The 25,646-nt window shown below is 44.6% G+C and overlaps 1 protein-coding gene across 1 annotated transcript in view; it reads right to left on the bottom strand.

Moving 5' to 3' along the window:
• Positions 1 to 25,646, bottom strand: part of SLC7A14 (solute carrier family 7 member 14) — a 125,010-nt gene that overhangs the window by 53,472 nt on the left and 45,892 nt on the right. Inside the window, exon 2 of the mRNA XM_030863744.2 lies at positions 19,991 to 20,447. Coding sequence (XP_030719604.1) covers positions 19,991 to 20,294 — 304 coding nt within the window. The 5' untranslated portion in view covers positions 20,295 to 20,447. The remainder of the gene's footprint in view (positions 1 to 19,990; positions 20,448 to 25,646) is intronic.

The raw sequence follows: 25,646 nt of genomic DNA, 5'->3' as shown, positions 1-25,646 counted from the left end.
AGTACTTCCCAGAACTTCTGCTGCCAGTGTCCTTGTCCCTTGGTGAGCCACAGCTGCCCCCTGCCTCTGCAGGAGACCCTCCAACACTAGCAGGTAGGTCTGGTTCAGTCTCCTTTGGGGTCACTGCTCCTTCCTCTGGGTCCCGATATGCACACTACTTTGTGTGTGCCCTCCAAGAGTAGAGTCTCTGTTTGCACCAGTCCTGCCGAAGTCCCACAGTCAAATCCCACTAGCCTTCAAAGTCTGATTCTCTAGGAATTCCTCCTCCCGTTGCCAGGCCCCCAGGTTGGGAAGCCTGACGTGTGGCTCAGAACCTTCACTCCAGTGGGTGGACTTCTGTGGTATAAGTGTTCTCCAGTTTGTGAGTCACCCACCCGGCGGTTATGGGATTTCATTTTATTGTGATAGTGCCCCTCCTACTGTCTCATTGCAGCTTCTCCTTTGTCTTTGCATGTAGGGTATCTTCTCTGGTGAGTTCCAGTGTCTTCCTGTCGATGATTGTTCAGCAGTTAGGTGTGATTCCGGTGTTCTCGATAGAGGGAGTGAGAGCATGGTCTTCTACTTTGCCATCTTGAACCGATCTCTGTATACCTAATAATTCTTATATTCTATGGGCTTCTTCTCTCCATCCTTCTTTACCACCTGATAATGTACAAGGCTTATAAGTAGAATTTGTGCAAGGAATGCTTTTGAAATGGGCATCAGTTTGATTGCAAATTAATTTGGAGAGCCAGTATTATGAAGTTTGGGTAGTCAAAGTTCTCTCCTTAATATTTGATCTGACAAATTAAATTAAAAAGCATCCAATTCACCATCAGAACCCACTGACCAAGGGTAATTAGCAAAGAGTCAAGTCTTCTTTAGGTCTTGTGAAGGGACCCGCCCCTTGATCTCCTGGATTGGAGGAAGAGGCCCTATGCTGTGCACAGTGCAGGAACATATAGAATCTTAGTCACTCATTTCCCCAAACCTGATTGGATCCTGATGACTAGAGTTTGGGGAGAACAGTGGGACAATCAATTAGCCACTAACCATGTAAGACAATTTCTGCTACCATAAATCATTCTTTGGGACACATTCTCATTTTGAACACATTGTGAGGGGTTTTATTTTTGAAGCCTTCTGATTTATTTGTATGCAGGAATCCAAGCTTTTGGTGGACACTAGAAAGTTTACAGCTTGTCACTGAAGCTCAGTGGTGAGGAGTGAGTGATTTCAACCCCAAGTATCCTGGAAAAAAACTGGAAAATGTTGTCGGTCATTCAACATTTGTTTCAACTATCGCATGTGTAAGAGAGACACATTCAAGGGTATCTTTCTAATTTCTATGAGAAATAAAAACCACGGAAAGGGAAGCCTTGTTTTTCATCCTAGATTATGTGGTAACTGAGTGTCCAAAGGCAAGTTACTTACCTCACATGGGTAAAACGAGGGGGTCAACTAGATGAGCTTCAGGCTACCTTCTCATGCTATTGTTCTTTGGTTTTACGGCTAGAAGAAACTCTTAATCATTTGGGTCAATGGGGGAAACCCTGTAGGAAATACTGCAAGCCAGTAGTCTCGGGAAAGGTAGTACTGCCTCCTAGGGGAAATTTTGGAAATCTGTGAGGGTGTCTGTGGTTCACATGATTACTGTGGGCACTCATGGCATTAAATGGGTGGGAGCCTGGGCTGTTAGACATTCTGCAGTGTGTGGGACTGTCCCACCGAATGAGGCATTGTCCTGTGTCTTACATGATTCCGAAGGTCCCAGTGGACATTCATGTAAGACAAAACCTGTTTATGATTTCTAAGCTTGAATCTATCTTCATTTTACATATTAACACAAAGCATTTTTTTGGTATGGTTTTGTGTACATTGAATTTTCCTGGGATGCAACGACTGGGTAAATTGAGGGACAGTTGTAATTTGTTTTGTCTCAGAATTTACCAGGAGCTGCTTATCATTTGGGAAAACCACATCAGCAGCAGCTCAAGACTCATGGTCTTTGAGCACCAAACAGCACACCTATGTGAAGGTACATTTGTAGCAGTTGCATTCATAGTGGTTCTACAAATGACGGCAGGCAACCAACGACTCTGTTGTGTCCCCTAATGTACTTATGCCCCAGCATTCACATGCTGATATATTATTTTCATCAGAAATTACTCTTCTTTCATTTATCTTCTATACAGAGGGCATGGTGATTTTTTTTTTTAAAAAGTTAGTGTTTAGGAAGGAAACATTATCTCTAGTTTGCTTTGCAGAATAGTAGAAAAAGAATTGCAGTGTATTTATTATCTAAAGTTGATTTGGTGTACTAGGATGGAGAATCACTATTCTAAATGTGAGAGAAGTCTATAAACAATCTCTACTCAATTTAGTAAGGCATTTCAAAAATTTCTTGCCCCAGAGTTACCTTCCCAGTCATATTTGCCTTATGCTGTTATCGAAGTGACTTTGCGTTCCTTGGCTATTCATCAAGTGGTTGGAGAGGGAGAGGCATATTGATTCCCAAAGTATAACCGTGTAGGTGGAGAAAATCAATAGAGAGTACAATGTCGGGGTGCAAATGGCCATCAGCGAGCGACAGCGTGCTGCAGAGAACATGATGGAAGTTCTCCCATTAGGGTTGTTCAGAGATGGCAAGTCCTCGAGCAGTATGGAGGATTCATTTCTGCAGGACTAGAGAGAATAGGAATGGTTCCTCATAGCCTGCAACTCTGATATCCTTTTCGGTTATCTACCTTTTAAGTACATTGTAAACATACCCCTGTTCTCATTTTGTAATATCCCTAGTGTTCTGTTTTATTTCCATACCTAGAACTACTTTTGCTTAAATTGAGTAATTCCCAGCCTGAAGAGCAGTCAAACTTAGGATTTACACATTGAAAAGTGGGTTGGGACAAGATACCAGAAGATTCCATATTTGAAACATTCTCGATCAGTCCCTTTGTGAGTACCCCAAATGTGTGATTTGAGGTTCAGAAAAGTTTGGTTCCTTTCAGTGTGAATTTCTTTTTAACTGCAAGAGTCTATGGTCCTATCATATATAGGTATAATAGGCCAGACTTTAGTTAGATACTCCCAGGGAGCCTACGAACAATATTGAACTTTCTAAACTTGTACCTAAGACAGCGCTGCCCAAGTGTTAAGATGATCACTACATGTTCCTCCCTGTCTAATGTCATCCTGTCATTCACAGCCTGCCCACCCTGGTTCTTTAGTACCTTCTCAGGACCAGGAAGCAAAGATTCTCCACCCTAAGAGGGTGTAAAGGAGAGAGATCCCGCTGGCGGTAGGTGAAAGGTAGAGAAGGGTTTCTCCACTCGAGAAATACATTTCCCTCTTCCTTCCACCAAAGAAAGCCATCAGACAAATAAGTACTTTTTAAAAGTGTACTTGGGCCTGGGAAGATTAAATCTAGTGGTTATTTACACCTGAACACCAATTACTCTACTCAGATAAAGAGAGGTTTTCCCATTACCATGTAGTTTAACATATTGACTAATTCCCTAACCTACTTATCAGTGTATTTACTGATTTCCTGAATAACTTCGGACTTCCTAAATTTCCTTCCTTTAGTGCCTACTAAATCAGGCGCTGTGGTGAGTATCAGAGACTTAAACGGGAAGTAAGGCAGGTCTCCTGACGTTGAAGCGTCTATATTCTAATCGGGAAAGAGCTTAATAACCGAAGATTCCACGCGGCTGGTACGTAACGTTGTAGGGTATTTATGAGGTGCTCTGTGAGCCCCGTGGGGCGAGTGTGGTTCTGAGGGAGCATGGTTCTCTGGTTGCCGGGGAAGAGGGGAAATGAAGTGGGGAGGCTATTGAGTTGCATCTTGAAGGGTGAGCTGGGCTTTCCCAGGCAGAACAAAATGGGAAAGGGGGGTCTCAGGCAGATGAAAGGACACAGCTGGAATGACGTATAGGCTGCTTTGGGGATTGAAGATGATGAGTCTGCAGAGATGGACTGGGGTCAAGTGTTGAGGGAGCAGGACCTGGTTAATACGTTGGGGGAATCTAGCAGAAAAGGACCGTATGGTTCATCTACTATAGTCGTAAAGCTTTCTCTTGGTTGTAAAACCCACTCTGCCCACAAAGTCTTATTTGAGAGCTTAATACATAAATAAGTGAAAGGTGCTCTGTCTGAGGAGAGAGTAGGAGACCTGAGGCTGGTCTGCCCGGGATCTCCCGCATCCCACGCCTCCCCAGAGCTTTTGACTATCCTCTGAGGACCCACAGGCTGTTCTGAGCGCGGGGTGGGGGAGGGGTATCAGCTGCTCATCTGGGTGGTTTTCTTACTTGATAGAGGATGCAGCCGAGCCCCAGACCTGAAGCTGCATATTCAGGTAATGACAGAGCAGGGGCTAGAATGGAAGTCTCCTGATAGCCAGTTCTAGGAGCTTTCCAATTCATTCATTCATTTATCTGAAACATTTATAAGGTGCCATCTTGATGCATCTACGTTAGATTTTAGGGACTTAAAGGTGAATAGGAAGAATACAGTTCCTGTTCTGTGGGTCTTATAGTCTAGTGGCAAGGACAGACCAGAAGAGCAACAATTACAAGAAAACAAGAAAGGAGATATTAGTTGTAGGGAGTGGGGGAAAGTGCATGGGCTGCTTTAAAGAACTGCGACCCTGAGTTCTGAAGTGAGGTGTTCAGAGAGCCAGAAGGACTGTCCATAGAGAAAAGGGCGTCAGGAGGTACGAGAAGGAGTGGAGAGGAGCGTCCAGGAAAACAATTAGCCAGCTCTGCAGTTTCATACAGGTCTCTGGGATCAGTCCCAGCCTGTGTGTTGCTCAGAGGAGCCTGCCTGGCCACAGGCCACAGATAACAGGCCTGATTGGTTGTTTTGAACGTGTTGTATCGGTCAGCGATGCCTTGTCCATGAAGTCAGTTCCTCCTGAGTGCCAATTATCCTCTGTCTCATAGACCCAGGAAGGAATCAGCTGTTGGATGACACCAGTGCAACTCACCACTTAGACCCAAACATGTCTTTAAGGAAGTCCTCACCAAAGACGGCATTTTGCTGAGATCATTGTTACCCATTTCCTTCTCATTTTCTTAGTCTTCTTAAAATATCTGTTCCATTAATCAATTCACAGCAGGGCTATACGTGTTGTGTATACTGATATGGTTGCTAGTACTGCTAGTAGGTTGGGAGTGGGGTATAAGGAGAAATCACAGGACCCTAGAGAGAAGTAGAGTGTGAGTTCTCTTGGAAACATTTGTGTTCTCTGCAGCACTGAATTCCAGATGGTGGTAATGAAGTATCCCCATCATCACTGTCCCCCTTGAGAAGCACGTTGCTGGATTCTGAGAAACATCTATTCAGCCCCCTGCGACCCTGCACCAATGTCCTCTTCCCAATGCTCTTGATCAGCCAAGAAAATTGTGGGTTTCTTTTTCAGGGAGTAATCCATCAGGCGCTCTCTCCCTCCCACTTCGACCGTCTCTTCTACCTGAGTAACCTTGGTCACTCCATCACCTGTCAGTGAAGCCCAGGCAATGTTTACAAATGCATCTGGAAGAAAAGCAGTCTGTCTGGGGACGCCATAATTTTTCTGCCAAAGCGGGTCCCAGGTGGACAGTAAGAGCCTGTGTTTAGGGAATGGGTGGCATCTTCAATCAGGGTGTGTGTGACACTATTACTTACTGAACCTGACAGGCCTCCAATTAAAGTTGGGTAGGAAGCAGAGAACTGGAAAGTTCCCCAGCCCGCTGCACCAATATATCAGCATATAAACAGGAAGGAAAGAAGCTGTCCTCATAGTCAGAGAAGTGACTCCCAAAATAGGTCAAGGAAGTTTATTAGTTTACTTATGAAATAAGACCAGACTATGTGTTTACTCTCTTGTCTAGATCTCCCGTTTGAAAATATTTTAGAGGTTATTGGAAGGTACAGTTTTCATAACATGATGAATTCCAGTGTCATATTGTCTGGTCATGCTATTGTTAATATCATCATTAGTGTACATTAATTGTATTGCTTTATCAGTGATAATGAAGATGGTAATAATAATAATAAAGATCATATGGTTGCTTTCAACTGAAAAATTCACAGGGTTAGCTTTTCCTGAGTCCATCTTCTGGCCCAGATTGGTCCCTCTTCATTGCTGAGATGGCAGGTGGGCTAGAACTGCCCTTTTTTCTGCTCATAACATTTTTATGTAGGTGACCTTGGGTTAACATCAAAGAGAGCCTTGCAGGGGAAAAGATGTTACAAAAGGGAAAGACACATGTGTTGGAGCATCTACCTATGGTAGGCCCATTGTACATGGTTCCTCATCTGATGCCCAGGTAAGCTGCATGGGAATGTTGAGGCCTCCATCAGCAGCCCCTCTTTGCTTTAGGAGAAGCCGTGAGGTGTCATAGAAGAGACACAGCCTCTGGAGAGAGACCCAGAGAGTGCTTATAACAATTAAATGAGATAATGCACACAGATCATTTTGCCCAGTGCATCACACAAAGTGAGTGCTTGGTAAATGGCAACTAGAACTATTACTAACTGTGGCTTTGAGCAACTCACCCAATTCACTGACCCTTAGTTTCTCCATCTGGAAACTGGCGATGGTGATGCCTACTGTGCAGGTTGTCACGGGCAGGCACTCCTCCAGTGGGAGTTATGGCTGTTACTACAGTTGAGGAAAAGGATATCAGAGAGCTTTACTTAGCAGTAGCTTCTGGAGTGTCTGTGCAGGAGCCTTTGCCTCGTAGATGGGATAAAAGAGATTAGAAACAAGTATTGTTGGCTGATGGTTTTAGAGACTCAGCATTGGCAGAGAAGTCATCTAGAATCTGGACCAAGCCCTATGTGTGCTTGATTCACTTCTAAGTCAAGACCTGGAAAATTTTCTTTTTAGGTTCTTAATCTTTAATCTAGAAACATCTGTTCTTTTCCACAAATCCTGTTAGAAATTGTGAGGGTGAAGAGAAAGTTCCCAGTTTCTTGTTCAACCTTTCTTTATGAGACCTACTGCCCCTCGTCCAGATGACTCTGATGACTGAGCCATAAAGGCTTTGTGCGGAAAGGCAAGGAGGGCAGGCACTGAAGTGACAGCCAGTCAAAGATTTTCCAGCTCATCTCTCCAGGAGTAGGCAGTGCCCCCGCTGACAGAGATGACAGTCCTAAGAAGCTTCTGTGAGGGGACCAGGCCATCACCCCCTTGCCCTGAGAATTTAGTGGGCAGGACTAAAAGAGAGTGCTAAGAGAACACACCTGAGCCCTTGCGTGGCCTCCTCAGCCCATCTGACAATCACGTGGGACCAGGTTCCCCCGGGACAGGCTGCGTTCTTGGCAGATGCCCAGGAGGGTGAGACCCAGAGAATCTCTCGTGGGCCTGGATCTGCTTTCAGTGGAGGACCTTCCCAGAGACATGAGAAACCCCTCCGAAGAGGGGTGCCATCTTGACTTTTTTCCAAAGTGGGCCACATGCAGACCAGAGACTCAGGACTCAGGAAGTTGTTAGAGAGAATCTTCTGGGTGTGGGCATTTGGTTACAGCTCCTAATTCTTTCTAGTATATTCTCCCTCCTGGGGTACAAACACATACCACTTTCACCTCCCTCCCTCTCCTTCACCCTTTCTACTCTCCAGCCCACAAACTCCAGAAGAATTTGGCCTTCTGTAGGGCATAAGTATGAAGTTTGTATTTTAAGGAGTGAGTGTTGCTGCCTGCTGGTCCATGAGGATGGAAGGATGGAGTGCATGGCAAACAGTACTGGGGCACAGCTGACCAGGATCTGGGGTAACTGTTTTTCCTAGATTCTCACCTAGATGGTCCTAATGGATTGCTTCCAACTGGACAGCCCCTACCAAATGCAATAGCAATGGTGGGATTTTAGCTGACTTTTCTACAAGACAACTCCAGTGAATGGAACAGTGAATCGCTTGGATATGTTGGTGGCTTCTTGACAGAGGCATGCCCTCCAAGGAAAACACTGAGTGCTTTTGACATGATTTATTGTGTCGAGTGCTCTCATAATTAAAACATGCTTAGAGGTGTTTGCAAAGGAGCAGGCATTTATATCTATGTTTTATACGTAAGAGAAATTCATTGCATTGTTTATTTTCTTTAAAAAGCCTCAGAAATTATAAACTGGGGTATTTGTAAATAAAGTCTCAAAATAACCAAGGACTATTGAATTTATTACAGAATAGGAAATTCCTGAAGAGTTGATAGGATATAAAGATATATTTATGTGTGCATGCGTATACATACATATTTATGTAAATGTATACATATATTTATATGTTTTCAACTACTTTGCAAGGGACTTTGAGGACCAGGTCTATGTAAATGGCCAGTGGTGAAGTAGAGTATGAAATGTTTGTGATGCGTGCTAGCAAATCATTGCTTTTCACGCACATACAGCTACCCGTGGACACTCAATAAAGCACAGGCACAGACTGTGTCTAGGATGAATGCATTTCTTGGGTTGTTAAATCAAAGTTTCACTGTACTGCTTGCTGTTCTGTCTTCTCCATGCCAGCTCTACCCTTTGTATTACGGTGTTTGTCTATGCTGTACCCCAGAAATTGGCAGCTCCGATCCTCAGGCTGTCAACTGGAAAGGCCGTTTATCAGCGTCCCTGCAGCTTGGGCTGCCAGTGCTTACACCTTCTTCAGTTCCATGTGGAAGAATATATTCTTCCTTCAGTTTCACTCCTCCACCTCTGCCTACATTTTTCTTTCTCCATTATTGCTTTTGATCTCTCCATCTCCATCTGATTGTAGCCATTTAACAAAGTTCTGCCCTTTGTTCTTTTCTCTTCATACCCCCTTTGCTTGGGTGATCTCACCCCCTTGCCAGGGCTGGTGGAATTTGCCGGGGTCGGGGCAGTGACCTCCCTGATTCACTCGGCTGGCCATGGGCCCTTAGCACCAGCCTCTGTGACCCGGCAGTGTGAGGAGGGGCACCGAGTGGGGCAGGGTGTTCAGAGCTGATGGCTGGCACATGCGGAGCTCCTGAGCTGCTGTGCCCAGCCAGTTAGACTCTGCACGTAGTCTGCCTTTCCCCAGAGCCCTAAGGGCAGGAGCTGGTGCTAGGAGTAACTCCTCTATGAGTTTCCATGAGCGCTCCTGTCTCAGGTGCTTATCCTTGCTTGTTGTTCCTGACTCACCTCTAGCCCCTGTTTTAGTGCACAGAATGGAGGCTGCTTAAATATCACTTGTTCAGAGAGAGAGAGTACTTCGCACTGGTACCCTGTTTAGTTTCCGTGGAGCCCTCATCACAATCTGTAATTCTCTTATGCACTTATTTACTTGTTTTCTGAGGCACAGCTTTTTTGTATGTTTTGCAGCACAGCTTGTTTGAAGGGGACTGTCCCTGTAGAGATGAGAGTTCCTCTTGGGCAAATACCTTCAGGAACAAAAGTATGCTTTTTGCCCAAGGTTTATCTGGAGAAAGGCTGAGTAGGAGGCGGGTCTGAGTCTTTTACCAGGTGTGCGCTGAGGGGCTTCAGAATCTGAACCAAGGCCTGCTCATTTGCACTAAGAACGAACCTAGCCTTGTTAGGTTGGAGATCTGGCCAGCAGTAGTGGTAGTAGGGATAAAAATAAGAGCAAACATTACTAAACATTTACTGTGTGCACCAGCTCTACTGAACACTTTACATACTCGATCTTAATCTCACAAGATAGAAAGGATGCTGAGGCCATCATTATTCCATTTACAGAGAATGAGTCCAGGATCTAGACAGGTTCTCAGGACTTCCCAGTATTTTCCACTTGACAGAATACACCTAGAAAATGACGTTTGTACGGATGTGGGAAGGAGGTCATGTGTAACGGGACGAGGCTGTTCACAGGTAGCAGTGAGTAGCCTTGGGCCTCTCCCACCTCCTGCTGCCCTGAGGGCTGAGGGAGCAATACCTTGGCACACCTATAATTTTTGGCAACCTGCTTGGGAAGCTCTAGGTTAAGTACATTTTTCAAGTTGCACAAGTAGTAAATGGCTGAGCAGGGCTTGAAGTGAGCTAGATCAGCTCTGGGACTAATTGCTCTGATGCTTCCTGGTGCTCCTCTGCTACGTGGTGTTGGGATGTGTGTGTGGGGAGTTGAGGCATTGGACCTTTCTTGACAAATCTTTCCGCTCCCTAAGTTCTCTTTTTCACCCTAACTCACACAGGCAATCTAATCTGAACTCTTCATTGTGCATAGGAGGAAATTGAGGTCGAGAGACGTGAATGACTTGTTCCAGGGTCCTGAGCTGCTGAGGGACAGAGCTGGAACTAGATCCCAGGTGTCCTGACTCCTGACCCAGGCCCTTTGTCTCTTGCAGCTCTCATGACTATTTCACGTGTGCCTGTCTTGCTTCTTTGCATCGATTGATGTCAAGCCCTTTGTCTCGGAGTTCTTTCCTGTCTTCTGCGGCACCCTGCCACGCTGAGCCCAGAGCCGGCGGCCAGTCCCTCTCACAGCCGTGCTAGGGGCTCTCGGTATGCACTGTCTGCCCCAGCAAGTGCTGGAGAAGATGTCAAAGAAACCCAGTTTCTCCTGTGTGTGCTGGAGGAAACTCATTTTCACAATCAGCAATTTGAGAAACTTGCATATTTCTATTAAATTGTGCTCACCTTTTCTGAACTGGTAACTGACATCCTTCCTACAGGGCTGTCAATCCAGCCCCACATAGAAGAGCTACATGCACTTCACAACACCCTTCTCACGGCTGACAGGTGACAGAAAGCCGCTGAGCTTAGAAGTCATTTTCATGACCTGGGTTACAGAAGTTTTGAGCTAGAAAAGTGCTCTCCTAATCAATGGAATAGAATGAGCTACAGGCTCTTTTGAAACCCTAATAAGAATGAGGGTTTCCTTGATTCGCTCGATTCTCTCTGGCGAGTTTTTAAATTTTTTGAGGGGGTGTGTCTGCATGGAGCAACATGGTGGTAACAGTCTCTGGAGCAGGCAGAATCAAATTTAGACTTGCCTTTTGCCGCTGACTGCTTTGTTGCCCCGGACAAGTCACCCATCCCCCGCAAGCCTCAGTTTTGTCATCTGCAAAATGGATCTGACAGTGGTACTTATTTTGTAGGATTTGTTGAGAAGATTGTGCAACTGGTGTTCAGCTAGTGCCAGGCATGTTATCGGTGCTCCGTGGCTTAGCTATTATGATCGGGCATACTACAGGAAAGCTACTATCACCTACCAGGGAGGCTGAGAGGACTAAGTGAGGTAGTATATGCATGGTGCCCAGGGCACAGAATTTGCCTAATGATAATAAAAACAATAGTAATAATAATAGAAATGACTAACATTTACTGAGTGTTTACTAACTTCTGTCTTAGAGACTTTAAAACATCAGGGGCAGCTGCTATCATTATTAAGATTTCAAACTACAGCTGTGTATTTAGACAGTATTTTGGAGAGCTAGTCTTCAATAAGCTTGGAGACTGCCCTGAATTTGTTCATCTTTGCATTTCCTCTCTACCCTCTCACCCACTTTGCATTTCTGCCTCTCCCAGCCCCCAGCGTGGTTAAGAGCAGTTCTCAGATATGTTTGGGGGAACAAATAAATGCAAGTTTGTGGAATGAATGAGTGATCTTAGGTCATTGAAAATAGGTTGCAGAAGGGCCAACCCTTCTGGTGGTCACCTCTCAGGTCTGGCTTCAATTTGGGGAGGGGAAAATGGTCTGTTCTGAAAAACAAAACAAAGAAACTCACTAGGCTATCTAAATAGATCCTAAATATTTAGCGATCTTCCTCGGCATGAAAATCCAACCCGAGATGAACACTGGAACGAGGAGACTCTGCTTAAACTTTGCGAAGGTCTGCAGAACGAGCCCAGGGAGGCGGTTGGAAGCCTCGTCTATGGGAAAGAGCTCTGTTCCCCTTACCGCCTCTCCAGGGATTCAGTTACCAGAGTTCACCTAATGTTGGTTGAGAAGATGCTAAAGAACAAGTGAGGGTGGCAGGAAATACAATGATCAACCCTAGTGCTGAACCATAAGCTTAGAGTGCCAAGAAACGTACTACTCGGTGTGACGGGCCTTTATTGCCTTTTAGACCGTTTCATCCATTGCAATTTATTAATCCCCATCTAATGCGAAAAGTGTTTTGCTTTAAAGATATCAGAGGCAGCTTGCTGAAATGGAGGACCGTGCGTTTTGGAGTCCTGCAATCTTAGATTTGAGTTCTGGCTCTGCCAGTAAATATCTGCCTGCTTCTCAGGAAGTTACTTTAACCTCTGACCCCCTGGCTTCTCATCTGAGGGCAGAACTAAAATCACCCCTCCCTGCACTGGCTTGGTGGGGATGGAGAGGAGGCGCTACACTAGAGCACCGTATGCAGTGTTCTGAACACAAAGATTAGTTTACTGAACCTCGTGGTGTTCTGTGGCGGGGCTGTTTACTAGAGTTTTCTGTTTCTGCCTTCACTTTCTTTCACCAGGATGGTATTGTAAATCCATTGTTCAAATGACATTATCTCAAAAACGTTCTCATTTGTTATGTGCCTTTTCTCAGCTAGAAAGAGCATTTATCCTTCTCCCTCACCCTCCCTCATCCAGCCATGCCCAAATCCTCTTCTCCATCCCAGGCTTCCTGTCAGCCTCCACTTCAGCGCCTAGAGCCCCGTGGTCTCTTGCCTGTTCTGTACAATATGCACACAGCCAGATTCCCACCTCTGTTCTCTCCCCACTGTGTTACTAAAATACAGATCTGGTCACGCCACTGAACTTCTCAATGACTACAGAATGATGTCTAACCTTCCTGCCCTGGCCCCCAAATCCCTCCTTCTAGAACTCACTTTGTTTAAATGAATGATCCTGGTGGACCATTTTGGTTAGGGGATGATAGTCTTTGGAGAATGGCCAGGATGAACTTGGAGGGCGATAGAAAGATATGTAGACTGCTCTGGATAAGATATGAACAAGAGTTTTAGGGCTTGACAGTGAGCAGGTGAGGGAGTAGAAGGTCAGTTTAAAGGAGGAAGGCTGCCCATCAATGGGGCTGGAGGCCGAAGTCAAGAAGAACAGAGGGTTTGTGGACATTCTCTAAAGCCAGGGAGAATTGGAGTAGCCTATATTCCATCGTAAGCTTGCTGTCTGCTGGGACGGACTGCATTATATCTCCTATCTCTGGCCCAAACTTTCCATAAAGTTCACTGCACATACAGCTTTACCTTGCTGTTACTTGGAGGACAGGAGGGACTGGGGTATCATCTAGTTGGATGATGAAGTGAAGAAAAGGGAAGAAGCCAATGAAACATGGAGTGGAGACAGAGACTCTATGGAAGCAGAGATTCAGAGCTGGAGGAAGTAAGCTTCACAACTCTCTAGGTTTATTGAGGGAGACTCTAGATTTTCTGATTGTACATTACTGAGAATCAGAACAAATTTTACTTAAATGTTTCAGAACAACTTGACCTCAGCGAACTGGAGGGCTTAGGGGCTGTGCATCGATTATAGATGTGGCAGTGACAGCTAGTTTTCCTTTTCTTTACCACCAATAGAACCCCTGTAATACTTGGGTTGGCAATGTACCCAGTCAGAAGACTACATTTCTCAATCTCACTTGCTGTATCTTAAGTGTTCAGGTTTTAAGCAATATAAATGGAAGTTATAGGAAAGGATTTATGAGAAAGCTTCTTTAAAAAGGGACAGAGATGTGGGAAATGACCTGCCTCAACTTCCTGTTTCCTTCCTGCCTTCCAAAACTCAGACAAATTGACTGGAGCCACAGCAGCCATCGTGGGTCTTGCAGGCACCTTGAGGATGGAAGCCAAGTATCCAGATGGTAGACCAGAAAGGTCAAGGGGCCTGATTACCCATGACTGCAGAGCCACAGTAGCAGCCTCCCTCCAGACTTCTGTTATACAAGAGAGAAGTGAAATTATCTTTCATTTTTAGTTTTCTGCTGTATCAACTGAACCTAATCCTAGTCTGCTAATACAGTAGCAGAATAACAGTGATTATGAGAGGGCTCTGGAGTCAGACTGCTTTCACTCTGTTCCTTGCTCTGTCACCTCTTAAACAAGAGCCTTAAAGCAATTACCAAAGGTTTCAGAAGCCTCCTTTTTCTCATCTGTAATATGAGGAAAATAACACCACGTACACATGGGGTTGTTGTGAAGATTGAGTAAAATAATGTGTAAAACAATTAGAACTCTTTAGGTACACAGTAAGTGCTCAATAAATGGTAGCTGCTGCTATCATTATTATTATCATGACTATTATTGCCATAATTACTTATCAGGTTTAGCATTCATCTCCATTAATGGAGATGATGGGTACTTTAGGGTAGAGGCAATTTCTTATTTATTTTTGGTATTGCTCCAGGACTGGCATATGGTAGGTACCCAATACAGCTTTCCCAAACCGTATCTTATTAGATTTTTGCTACTATTTCTCATGAGCAGATGATAAAAATTTCTGGTATAGTGTACCGGGCAGGAGACTGATACTATGCATGCTTACTGTCATTTAATCCTTACCAGAACCACCTGAGAAATGGGCTGAAACGGTAGTTGTAGACAGTGCAGGAGCTTAGGAGTCATTCAGACCTACACTCTGTTTGAGGTTCAATTTCATTAATATTAAAAGAACTGGAAATAAGTTTTATTTCTCCACTCACGTTCCATGCATAGGAGCCTCTTGGGGCAGATTATTTTTAATGGCCAGGTGTCGCTGACACGGAGGCTTTACTTTGTGTTTCATCCCAAGCCAGTGAACTAGAGAACCTCTATAAACTACCCTCCTTCCATCCCTCATCTTGCAACAAAGCTGTCAGTGGGAACCAGGAAGAAAAACTGTTTCCCCTATCTGGTTTATACAGTCTGGTATATACAAAAGGGTTTTCAGGTTTGGCATGGGCACGGGGTCTGGTTGTGGGCTGCTGAGCTATTCAAGAGTAGATAAGACCTTTTGGACAAGGGTAAAGGTTACAGCACAAGCTGCTTCCTCTGATAAATTTCCCTCTACCTGTGATAGGGCTGTGGGCAGTTATGGTGTTGGGGCAGGAACAGTAGGAGGAGCCTGGGAAGTTTTTTTTCTTTTTTTAATTTTATATATTTTTGGCTGCGTTGGGTCTTTGTTGCTGCACGCAGGCTTTTCTCTAGTTGTGGCGAGCTGGGGCTACTCTTCGTTGCAGTGCGCGGGCTTCTCATTGCAGTGGCTCCTCTTGTCGTGGAGCACAGGCTCTAGGCGCGTGGGCTTCAGTAGTTGTGGCGCACGGGCTCTAGAGCACAGAGCTCAGTTTTTGTGGTGCATGGGGCTTAGTTGCTTCGCGGCATGTGGAATCTTCCCAGACCAGGGATTGAACCCGTGTTCCCTGCACTGGTAGGCGGATTCTTAACCATTGCGCCACCAGGGAAGTCCCTGGGAAGTTTTTGTAACTTTGGGTCTTGTCAAATTATAGAGAAAGTGGCTCTCTCTCTTAGATTTGCTTCATGTTATAAGCTGGTTTGCATCTCATGGGAGATGATGCCACAAGGGCAGAAGTCTCTTAAGAATCTGCTGACCAAGTAGTTCCTATCTTAACATACATTTCCTCTTCTTGTAGGTCATGGCTATTCCAGAGGTAGCTCCTGGTTCCTATAGTGGAGTAGTCCTTAACCCTGGCTGCACATTAGAATTCCCTGGGGAATTTTTTTTAAATGCCAGTTTCTGGGCTCTACCCCAGTCCAACTGAATTAGAATCTCTAGGGCGTAGAGCCTGAGCATCGGTATTTTAAAAAAGGAATAAACAGAAGTTCAAAGAAAATTTTAAAATGAGTCACAAACTGAGAGAAAATATTTGCAAAACCATATATCTAATAAAGAACTTGTATCCAAAATATATAAAGAAGTCTTAAAAGTTAATAAGAAAATGAAGACTCCAATTAAATAATGAAAAAAATATGTGAACACTTTACCAAAGAATATATTTGCATGGCAAATAAATACATAAAAAGATGCTCAAAATATTCGTAATTAGGGAAATGCAAATTTCAACAGTACTGAAATATCACTATACCCCGTCCAAAATGACAAACAAACAAAACAACCACAAAAAAACACACCTGACAATTCTTAGTGCTGGCAAAGAACAGAGCAGCTGGAACTCTCATGTATAGCTGGTGAGAATCAAAAATAAGATAGCTACTTTGGGAAAATGTCTGGCAGTTCATTATAAAGTTAAACATATACTTGCCACAAAACCCAGCAATTCCACTCCTAGGTATTTACTCAAGAGAAATGACAACTTGTGTTCACACAAAAACCTGTACACAGATATTTATAATGGCTTAATTCATAATGGTCCCAGACTGGATCAACCCAGTTGTCCTTCAGCTAGTAAATGAATAAACTGTGTGGGGCTTCCCTGGTGGCGCAGTGGTTAAGAATCCACCTGCCAATGCAGGGGACACGGGTTTGATCCCTGGTCTGGGAAGATCCCACATGCCGTGGAGCAACTAAGCCTGTGCGCCGCAACTACTGAGCCTGTGCTCTAGAGCCCGCCAGCCACAACTACTGAGCCCGCCTGCCACAACTACTGAAGCCCGCATGCCTAGAGCCCCTGCTCTGCAACAAGAGAAGCCACCGCAATGAGAAGCCCGCACACAGCAACAAAGAGTAGCCGTCGCTCACCGCAACTAGAAAAAGCTTGTGTGCAGCAACGAAGACCCAACAGAGCCAGAAAATAAAAATAAAAAATAAAATAAATTGAAAAGAAAAAAAACAAACTGTGGAATATCCATATGGTGGGATACTACTCAGAAATAAAGTGTAATGTTTCATTGATAACACACAACATGAATGAATCTTAGATGCATCATACTAAGTGAAAGAAACTAAACTCAAAAGGTTACATACTGAATGAGTCCATTTATATAACATTCTGGAAAAGACGAAAGTATAGAGACAGAAAACGTCTCTGGTTGCCTGGGGTTGGGGGTGGCAGGAGGGGAAAATCACAAAGAGGTAACATGAAGGAATTATTTGGGGGGTGATGGAACTCTTCTGTATCTTGATTGTAGTGGAGGTTACACAATTGTATGTATTGGTCAAAACTCATAGAATTGTATATTTAAAAGGGTCAACTTTACTGTATGTACTTATAACTCAGTAAAGCTGAGCCTTCCTCCCCCAATCCATTATTCAGAAGCAAATTCCCCAATTTAAATTCATAGTCAGGGTTGAGAGATATTGCTGGCATAATAAATTCAAATCTAGTTTCTGTTATTTAAACTTCAGTTTCCTCATATGTAAAACTGGAGATAATAAAACCTACTTTGAAGAGATATTATGAATCTTAAACGTGATGATGTGTGGCAAACTCCTAATACAGGGTTTGGCACAAAATAATAATAACCACTTAATAGGTGCTACGTGCCAGGTGTTGTATGGGCATTTTACAGATACCTCATTTAGTCTTTACAACAGCTCTATGAAGTAGGTATTATTGTCACCATTTTCAGGGTGGAGAAACTGAGGCTCAGAGAAGTTATGGAACTTGCTCAGAGTCTCACAGCTGGTCAGTGGCTGAGGCAGGTTCCAAGTCTAAAGTTATCGTTACTGATTACTTTACCACTCTGAAATCTTAATTTCAAGCATCCTACTCTTCAACTTCACTTCTGTCTTCTAATTCACTTTCTCGGTGTTTTTACTTCAGTGATTTCCTGACCTCATTGAGAACACCAGTCTTCATCGATCCTACCACTTCTCGTAAATCACCACTGCCTTCATGTCCTCACTTCCCTTCTCATCCAATCTAAGTTGTGTGGTCCAGCAGTAGTTCCTCTTCCTTTTCTAGTATTCCTAGCCCTGTGGCTTTTTTCCCCCTCTCTCTCTGCCTAGGAAAAGCTAAATCTAGTCAATCCCAACTTTTTCTTTATTCTACTCTTGCAACCAAGCAGCAGTTATTGCTGAAGATAGATGCAGATATGGAGAAGCAGTGGGAAGTTGGGTCCAGAGAGAAGCTATATGGAGATGATGGTGGGGGAGTGGAAAGAAGAGGGTGGAGGGAGACTTTCCTTGGTTTAATGGCAAAGGATCATAGAGTGAGAGGCCTGGTTGAAGAAACCTGATATAAAAATGCTAACTTTGGCACAGTTATTTTGGTCCTGTCCCTGGCTGGGGGCTCTAGGAGGATTCTGGCTGGCCTCAGCTGGGAGATGTCAGTTACAAAGTGTAGAGAAGTGTTATGGACGAAGCCATGTGCAGAGAGGGGCATCCCTACTGGGACAGAAGCAGGGCTTTCTTTTGGTGCCTGGTGCCATGGTGAAGGCACCAATAACTGGCCAGTACCGGAGCCTTCGGTGGGGCTGGTTCAGTGATGTGCTGGTAAATGTTTAACAACTCACTCTCTGAAAACAAACAGCAAACAAACAAACTCTGATTTGTAGCATTTGCAAATTTCTGTGGTGTAAATACTCCCTCCATAGCCCCAGTCTAGGTTACACAGCGCCCATGAGCACGCTGTCAGGGGGACAGGCTACCAGAATGTGACTGGGCCTTGTTCTAATTTCTAAATGTAATGAAGCACCTTGAAGGGTAGGAAGGAAGGATTCATTTGTGGGAATTGTCATGGTTTGGGGGACTGGGCCTTAATAGGATGGGATCTAGAGGAGACTGTGCAGTCTGCATTGACCAGGCAGGACTCTGAACCGTCTGCCCTACGTCCTCTGTAGGACTCCCTGGTTACATGCCTGCCTTTTGTCTTACCACTGCTCTTCTGTTCTATGTGCTAACATTTTTAGATTTATAAATTTATGGTGAGTAAGAATCTGGCACCTTCCCCCAAATAATTTCCTTGCCAAACAAGTTTGAAAATGATTGCAATCAGGTTAATATTAATAGAATTTCAAGCATCCACAGAATTTATTCATATATAAGGAAAAACTCCTCTATTCTGCAGGAATCTCAAATATTAGGATATTCATGCATATTAGAGAATGACTTCAGGAAAAGATAGTGGTAAGACCAACAAGGATATAAGCCATGACAGGAGATAAATCAAATCGGTCCTGGAAATATTTTCCTCATCACATTAAAACGATGTCAGATATAAACAGTGCACTTTCTGATGGCGTTTCCCTAGTCTGTGCATCCCACATGGATGGGGACTGTTTAGTCTGGATGTATGATACTAATGTAGAACTCTTCTTATGATGGTGTGCGTTAGTACACAGAACTCCCAGTGTAGGTTAGCATCTTTACTTCTCCAGAGACATTTGAAGAGGCCACAACATTCACTGCCAAGACATGAGCTGACCCACGTGACCTGCCAATCCCAAACCCAGCAAAGCCTCATGCTTTTGCAGTATAACCATCAAGAAGCAGTAAGTTTTCCTTTTCTTTCTTTTTCAAGGTGTCCATTGACCCATCCCCAGCATCTGGGAAGATACTGTGGATTCCAACTCAAGAGGAGGAAAGAGAAAAAGGAAATAGAGCTATTTCACAAACTATGAACGTGTAAGTCCTGGTACTTCATTAAAAAAAGCAAACGCGTTTTATGATTCTTTCTCAAGGAGAGAGAAGGCGCTGGCTGAGCTACCTCTGCAGAACATCAGTGTGTTGCAGTGCTGTGGCAGATGGTGCTTTGTGATTCTCACGATGGCTTTATTTCCTAACTTGCTTTCCTCCTGCTTGGAGATCACAATGCCAGTTTGAGGCTCATAAAATCCCAATCATATCAGATTTACTGACTTGTCATTTTGCTACTCTGCCGATCCAGTATTTATTATTTATATCCTGGCTCTATCCACCCCCCACGAAAGAACTGACCTTTCTTCTCCTGAAAGGGAGACAGAATAAAAATAGAGCCATTAGGACATGACAGGGAATGAGAAGTTGGGCAATGGCTAGGCACCAGAATATTTATTTGGATCGAAAAACCAAAGAAAAAGGAAGCTACTACAATGAGCCCAAACCTAGCGCTGAACTCCCTGATAGTCAAGGCAAAAAGGGGGCATGATGACCACTTTGCTCATCTCACCACTAAATAGTCTAGGAGAGCGGGACGAACAGTAACAGGCCTGCAGGCACACTCTCCACAGGCCTGCGCCTGCACAAGATGCTTACCTGACAGTATGGATGCAACGGCTGCAATGATGAAGGACACAATGACGCCGGGTCCTGCCATTTCCTTGGCCACCAGGCCAGATACCACGTACATCCCAGTGCCCACACAGCTGCCAACTCCGAGCGAGATGAGGTCCACGGTGGTGAGCACCTGGGCTAGCTTGGTGCCATGTGCTGTGGTGGCCCCAGTTCCCTCTAGCATGGACTCCACCGGTTTGGTGCGCAGGATCCTGGAGTGCATGGCGTACCAGGCAGCCCCCCACTGCACTCGCCGGGGGTCCAGGGAGGCGAGGAAGCCACTCATCCTGAGCGAGATGGGTTGTGGTGAAGGTCAACTGATGGCAGAGGGCTGCAGAAGCCTTAGTGGATGCTTCTGGAACTCATCTAGTGACCAGGGATCTCCCTTTTAGGAAAGGTCGAGAGGTCCCCAGGGCAGACTTCTCCTGGGAATGAATGTCTGCAGGAAAAACACAAGAAAAAGGAAGATGAGACCAAGTGGGAAACAAACTATGGCTTGAAGGCATTGATGGAGGTCAGTGTACTGAACTAGTAGAACTGATCTAACCTGTGTATTTATAATGCAGGAGGGTTGCATTTCCCCCTTTGTCTTGCCTCCAGGCCTAAATGACAGTCCGTAGTTTGCACTGTGTGGCATAGTGGTTATGAAGAGGGTGGTCTGAGTCAGGGCTCTGCTACTTACGGTTCTGGGAACTGAGACACGTTACTTCATGGCTCTGTGCTTCAGTTTCTACTGCATAGTGGGGATAATCAAGCCTCCTGCCTTGTGTCGATGTGAGAATTAAATTAGTGTTTGTCTAAAAAGAGCTGAAGACAATGCCTGGCCTGTGGAGAATGCTCTTCTGTCAGACTCTAAGTGCTTCTTACCTGGCTCTGCCGAGACCTGGTCTGTGATTCTTGGGCATAATCTCTGGGGACACAAGTCCTCATTTTTTATATAAGGATGTAAAATTGGATCTGTGACTCTCAAGAGGGGCAGTGCCACCCCACGGGATTGTCTTCGAACTTTGTTCTCAAATGAAATGAAAATGGTTTGAGAAATTTTTTGCTCTCAGAGGTTGGGGTAGGGGGAGTGTTCATGGCATTTGGTTGGTGGGCCCCAGAGCTGTTAAACGCGTGGGATGGTGTCATACCATTTTCAGATATCGGACATTTTTTTTTTAATTAATTAATTTTATTTTTGGCTGCGTTGGGTCTTCGTTGCTGCGCACAGGCTTTTCTCTGCTTGTGGTGAGCGGGGGCTACTCTTCATTGCGGTGCATGGGCTTCTCATTGCAGTGGCTTCTCTTGTTGCGGAGCACGGGCTCTAGGCACGCAGGCTTCAGTAGTTGCTCCGCGGCATGTGGGATCTTCCCGGACCAGGGATCGAACCCGTGTCCCCTGCATTGGCAGGCAGATTCTTAACCACTGCGCCACCAGGGAAGCCCCGGACATTCTTGTAGGTGAAAATTCTGGTTATGATGATCTGAAGCTAAAATCTAACTCTGTTTTACATATAAGCACATGAGATTATTTTGGATGGTTTTAATAGACAAGTACCTTGACTTTTCCAAGAAGGCAATTATAGAATAAATTGAAGGAAGATTGTAAATTCTTTAGTTTTGAACTTAAGTGGAGTTCATCACTGTTTTAGAGAACCAAGACACCCTTTCAGTGCAACCCATGGTTCTGCATCACCCATTCAGCACACCTGTACCAGCCTGCCATTTGAAACTGGCAAGTTTACAGTACTTTTTCATATAGTGCAAGCATCTCATGATGACAGCTGTACTTGCCTGAGTGTTTAAATACTGAAATATGTTATATACAGGCAGGTTACCCATGAATTTTGCTTTAGGATATTAAAGAGGGGTGTATCAAGACATGTATTACAAAAAAGAGGTGCTGGGTCTGATAGACTTGAGAATTATTGTACTAGATGATTTCTAAAGTTTTGTCAAGTTAGAAAATGCCAAGATTATATGAAGTTACTTTCTTTGGAAGCCAGAAGCTTCATAAAATTCTATAAAGAATTTTTAAAGTACATCTGGAACATTGATTCCAAGTACTGTGCTGATAAGCCTAGGACATTTACATTTACAGCAAGTTCCAGCCCGTGTAATCTACCCATATTATTAATTAATACGACTTAGCACTTAATGTAACACTTGTCCACTTCTAAAAGCTTTGTAGATACAACCTAATTAGAAGAATCAGGTGAAATGTAGCAGTTTGGCTCACAGGGGTTGGGTGATGGACCTACTGGTTTAATTTCCTCCTAAATTTGGCAGCCTTGCTTCATGCTGTGTGTTAATTCTTGACATCTTAGATATCAGTACATTTAGATAGTGCCACTGTATATACCAGAGTCATTCAAAAGCCTAGAGTGCCAGCATTTTTTTTTTTAAGATTTCCAGATTTGTGAGAAATGTATACCAGGAAGGCTGCAAGAACAACTGCTCTACTGGAGCTCTTGAGCTCTTGTGGGGAAATCAATGTACATATCTATTTAATTTCAACCCAGCCAGCATGTACTGAGCATCTGTTATGTGCCAGGCATGATGTTAGGCTCAGGGATGCAAAGACACGGTCCCTGCTCTCATGGAGTTTCCAGTCTAGAACTGGAGATGATGGTCACCCACATCACAATGCAAGGGAGAAGGTTTTTTTTTTTTTTTTCCTGAAAACCTTGTCTTTACTTATTTTTCATATTACAAATGTATATAGCATAGCCATTGCAGAAAAATCAGACAGTATCAACAATAACATTCAGTGAAGATAGATAAGACAATTCAACACACAGATAGAAAAATAAAAACCAGATCATTCTAGAGAGGGATAAGGGGTATGTTGTAGTGTCCCCCCAAAATTTATATGTTGAAGCTCTAATCCCCAGTACCTCAGAACGTGACCTTATTTGGAAATAGAGTCGTTGCAGATGTACTGAATAATTAACTAAGATGAAGTCACATTGCAGTAGGATGGGGCCCTAACCCAATACAACTGGTGTCCTTATAAAAAGAGGAAATTTGGACACAGAGCCACACACACAGGGAGAACGAGCTGTGAAGATGAAGGCAGAGATCAGGGTGATGCATCTGCAAGCTAGAGAATACCAAGGATTGCCAGCAAACCACCAGAAGCTAGGAAAGAGCCCTGGAACAGATCCTTCCTCACAGCCCTCAGAAGGGACCAACCCTGCTGACACCTTGATCTCAGACTTCCAGAACTGTGAGACAATAAATTTCTGTTATTTAAGCCTTGCAGTTTGTGATACTTTGTTATAGCAGCCCTAGCAAATGAATACAGGCTATAAAGGAAGTCAGACAGGGTGATGAAGGGGCGAGAGGGTCTCTGTGGTCACAGCATTGGCTCCTGAGTGACGGGAAGCAGCCGGTCATGCCAGGTGTCAGGGGAGAGGGTCTTGCAGAGCTGGGCCAGAGGGGAGACGGGGTGGCCTGCTCTGGGAACTGAGTGACACTGGGACAGTGTGACGAGGAGGATTCAGGTACCACGTGAGAGCTTTACATGTGTCAACTAGTTAAATCCGCATTTACAGGTGAGGCAGAGAAGGCCGGGGAGGTCCAGTAACTTCTCCAAAGTCATGGAGCCCATAAGTGCAGAGCTGGGCCTTGGCTCCACTTGCCAAGCTGTTATTCCTGGCTTTCCTGCCTGAGGGGCACAGGGTCAGACTGCTGAGCATCTCTCAAGCCAAGACAAGGGGTTTGTGTTTACTCTAAGAGCCATGAGAAGCCATGGGAGGGTTTTATTCAGGTGGGCAACATGATATGATTTACATTTTTAAAGGCTCATTGTAGCTGCTGCGCAGTTAACTGAAGACTCGTGCCCGATGATGAGTCAGTGCCGGGACAGATGTATCAGTACAGAGGGGAGTGAGGGGTGGACCTGCTGCTGAGGGCAGCCATGGTTCTCCAACTTGGCTGCACGGGGGAATTACCTGGGGATCTTTCAGGAACAATGGTGCCTGGCCTCAGCCCCAGAAATCCCAATTTAATTGGTCTGAGGTGTGGCCTAGATATAGGGATTCCTTAGATCCTTAGAGCTCCCCAGGTGATTCTAGCACAGCAGGGTTAGGGTCCACTGCCCTGTGAGTAATGACTAACGTGCTGGTGTAGAAAACCAGATACTGCCTGTGATGGTTAATTTTACTTGTCAACCTGGCTGGGCTAAGTGATGCTAAATAGCTGGTGAAACATTATTTCTGGGTGTGTCTGTGAGAGTGTCTCTGGAAGAGATTAGCATCTGAATCGGTGGACTGAGTAGAGAAGATCCCCTCATCAGCATGGGTGGGCATCATCTGATCCGTTGAGGGCCTGAATAGAACAAAAAGGCAGAGGAAGAGTGAATTCACTGATTCTGCTTGAGCTGAGATACCCATCTTCTTCTCTCCTCGGACACTGGTGCTTCTGGTTCTTGAGCTTTCAGACTCAAACCGGGACTCACACCACCTGCCCCTCCCGATTTTCAGGCCTTCCGACTCAGACTGAATGATACCACCAGCTTTCCTGGTTCTCCGGGTTGCAGACAGCTGATCATGGGACTTCTTAGCCTCCATAACATGTGAGCCAATTCCTCATGTAAGAAATCCCCTCATATGTATCTGTATAAATCCTATTGGTTCTCTTTCTCTGGACAACTTTGACTGAGCCATTGCCATTTTCCACGTGGGGTCCCAAGGCCGACAGGTACTTCCTGTTTCTCTTCCTGGGCAGGTAACTGGGCCTTTCAGCAGCAGTCTTCTGCAGGCGGTGACTGTGGATCTGGAGATACCCTTTGGGATATTTGTCCTGATCAGCCCTTCATCAGAAACTGTCACAGAGACACTGAGAAAAGAACCAGGCTGGTTAGGGACGTGACAGTTTCACTTTGGTAGATAATTAGAAATCATGGTGAAAACATAGAGAATCAACTAGAATAAAAGTTGAAGGTGGTAGAATTCCTTCCTGGCTCCATTCCCCCCATGTAATTCCTCTGAGTGCTTGCTTTATTGATGCAAACAGGGGCTTGGGGCATTTCCTTTCTTGGTTGGAAATTTACTGGAGAGAACAAAATGTACAAAAGAAAACATGCTTCTAAGTGACTATTGACAATATCCATATTCATTACCCCCAGATTATGTTAATCAAAGAGAGTTTTGGAAGCTTATTGCTGTTGTCTTTCCAAGATGAGCAATAAATGTGTGTTGTGCTTTCTCTAGCACTTTAATTCAAGTTTCTCAAAATACTTCACAGCTATAGCTAAGGAAGGCTTGCAGGGCCCCTGGAAGAAGGGAGTCATCATTGTGGTGTTTGCCGACATGCTTGAGGGTTCTGTGGGCTCCAAGTATAATGACAGAAAGAGCAGGTTTGTGTGAGGATGAGAATAATTATGGCTTGGAAGTTCACCGTCTAGGTAGGATTGTTGAATTAGGTTGGAGCCTGCGTTAGGAGGCGAAGACAGGAAGGAAACGAAGGCTAACAAAACAGTAAAGAGCCTCAAATCATTCCTGCCTGATTTTGCAAATACGCTAAGGGATTACAAAAATCCCTTCCTGACACTTCCCATGAGCTGGTGTCCAGCCTTTGCTGGAACATCTGGAGCAGCAGGAACACTGGCTGGTGGAAGCTGCCCCTTCACGTGGTTGAACAGTTAGGATTGC

This window comes from Globicephala melas, chromosome 4 (assembly GCF_963455315.2).
Source record: "Globicephala melas chromosome 4, mGloMel1.2, whole genome shotgun sequence".
Lineage (NCBI taxonomy): Eukaryota > Metazoa > Chordata > Mammalia > Artiodactyla > Delphinidae > Globicephala > Globicephala melas.
Note: the sequence above shows the minus strand (reverse complement) of the source record. Positions and strands in the feature narration are given on the sequence as shown.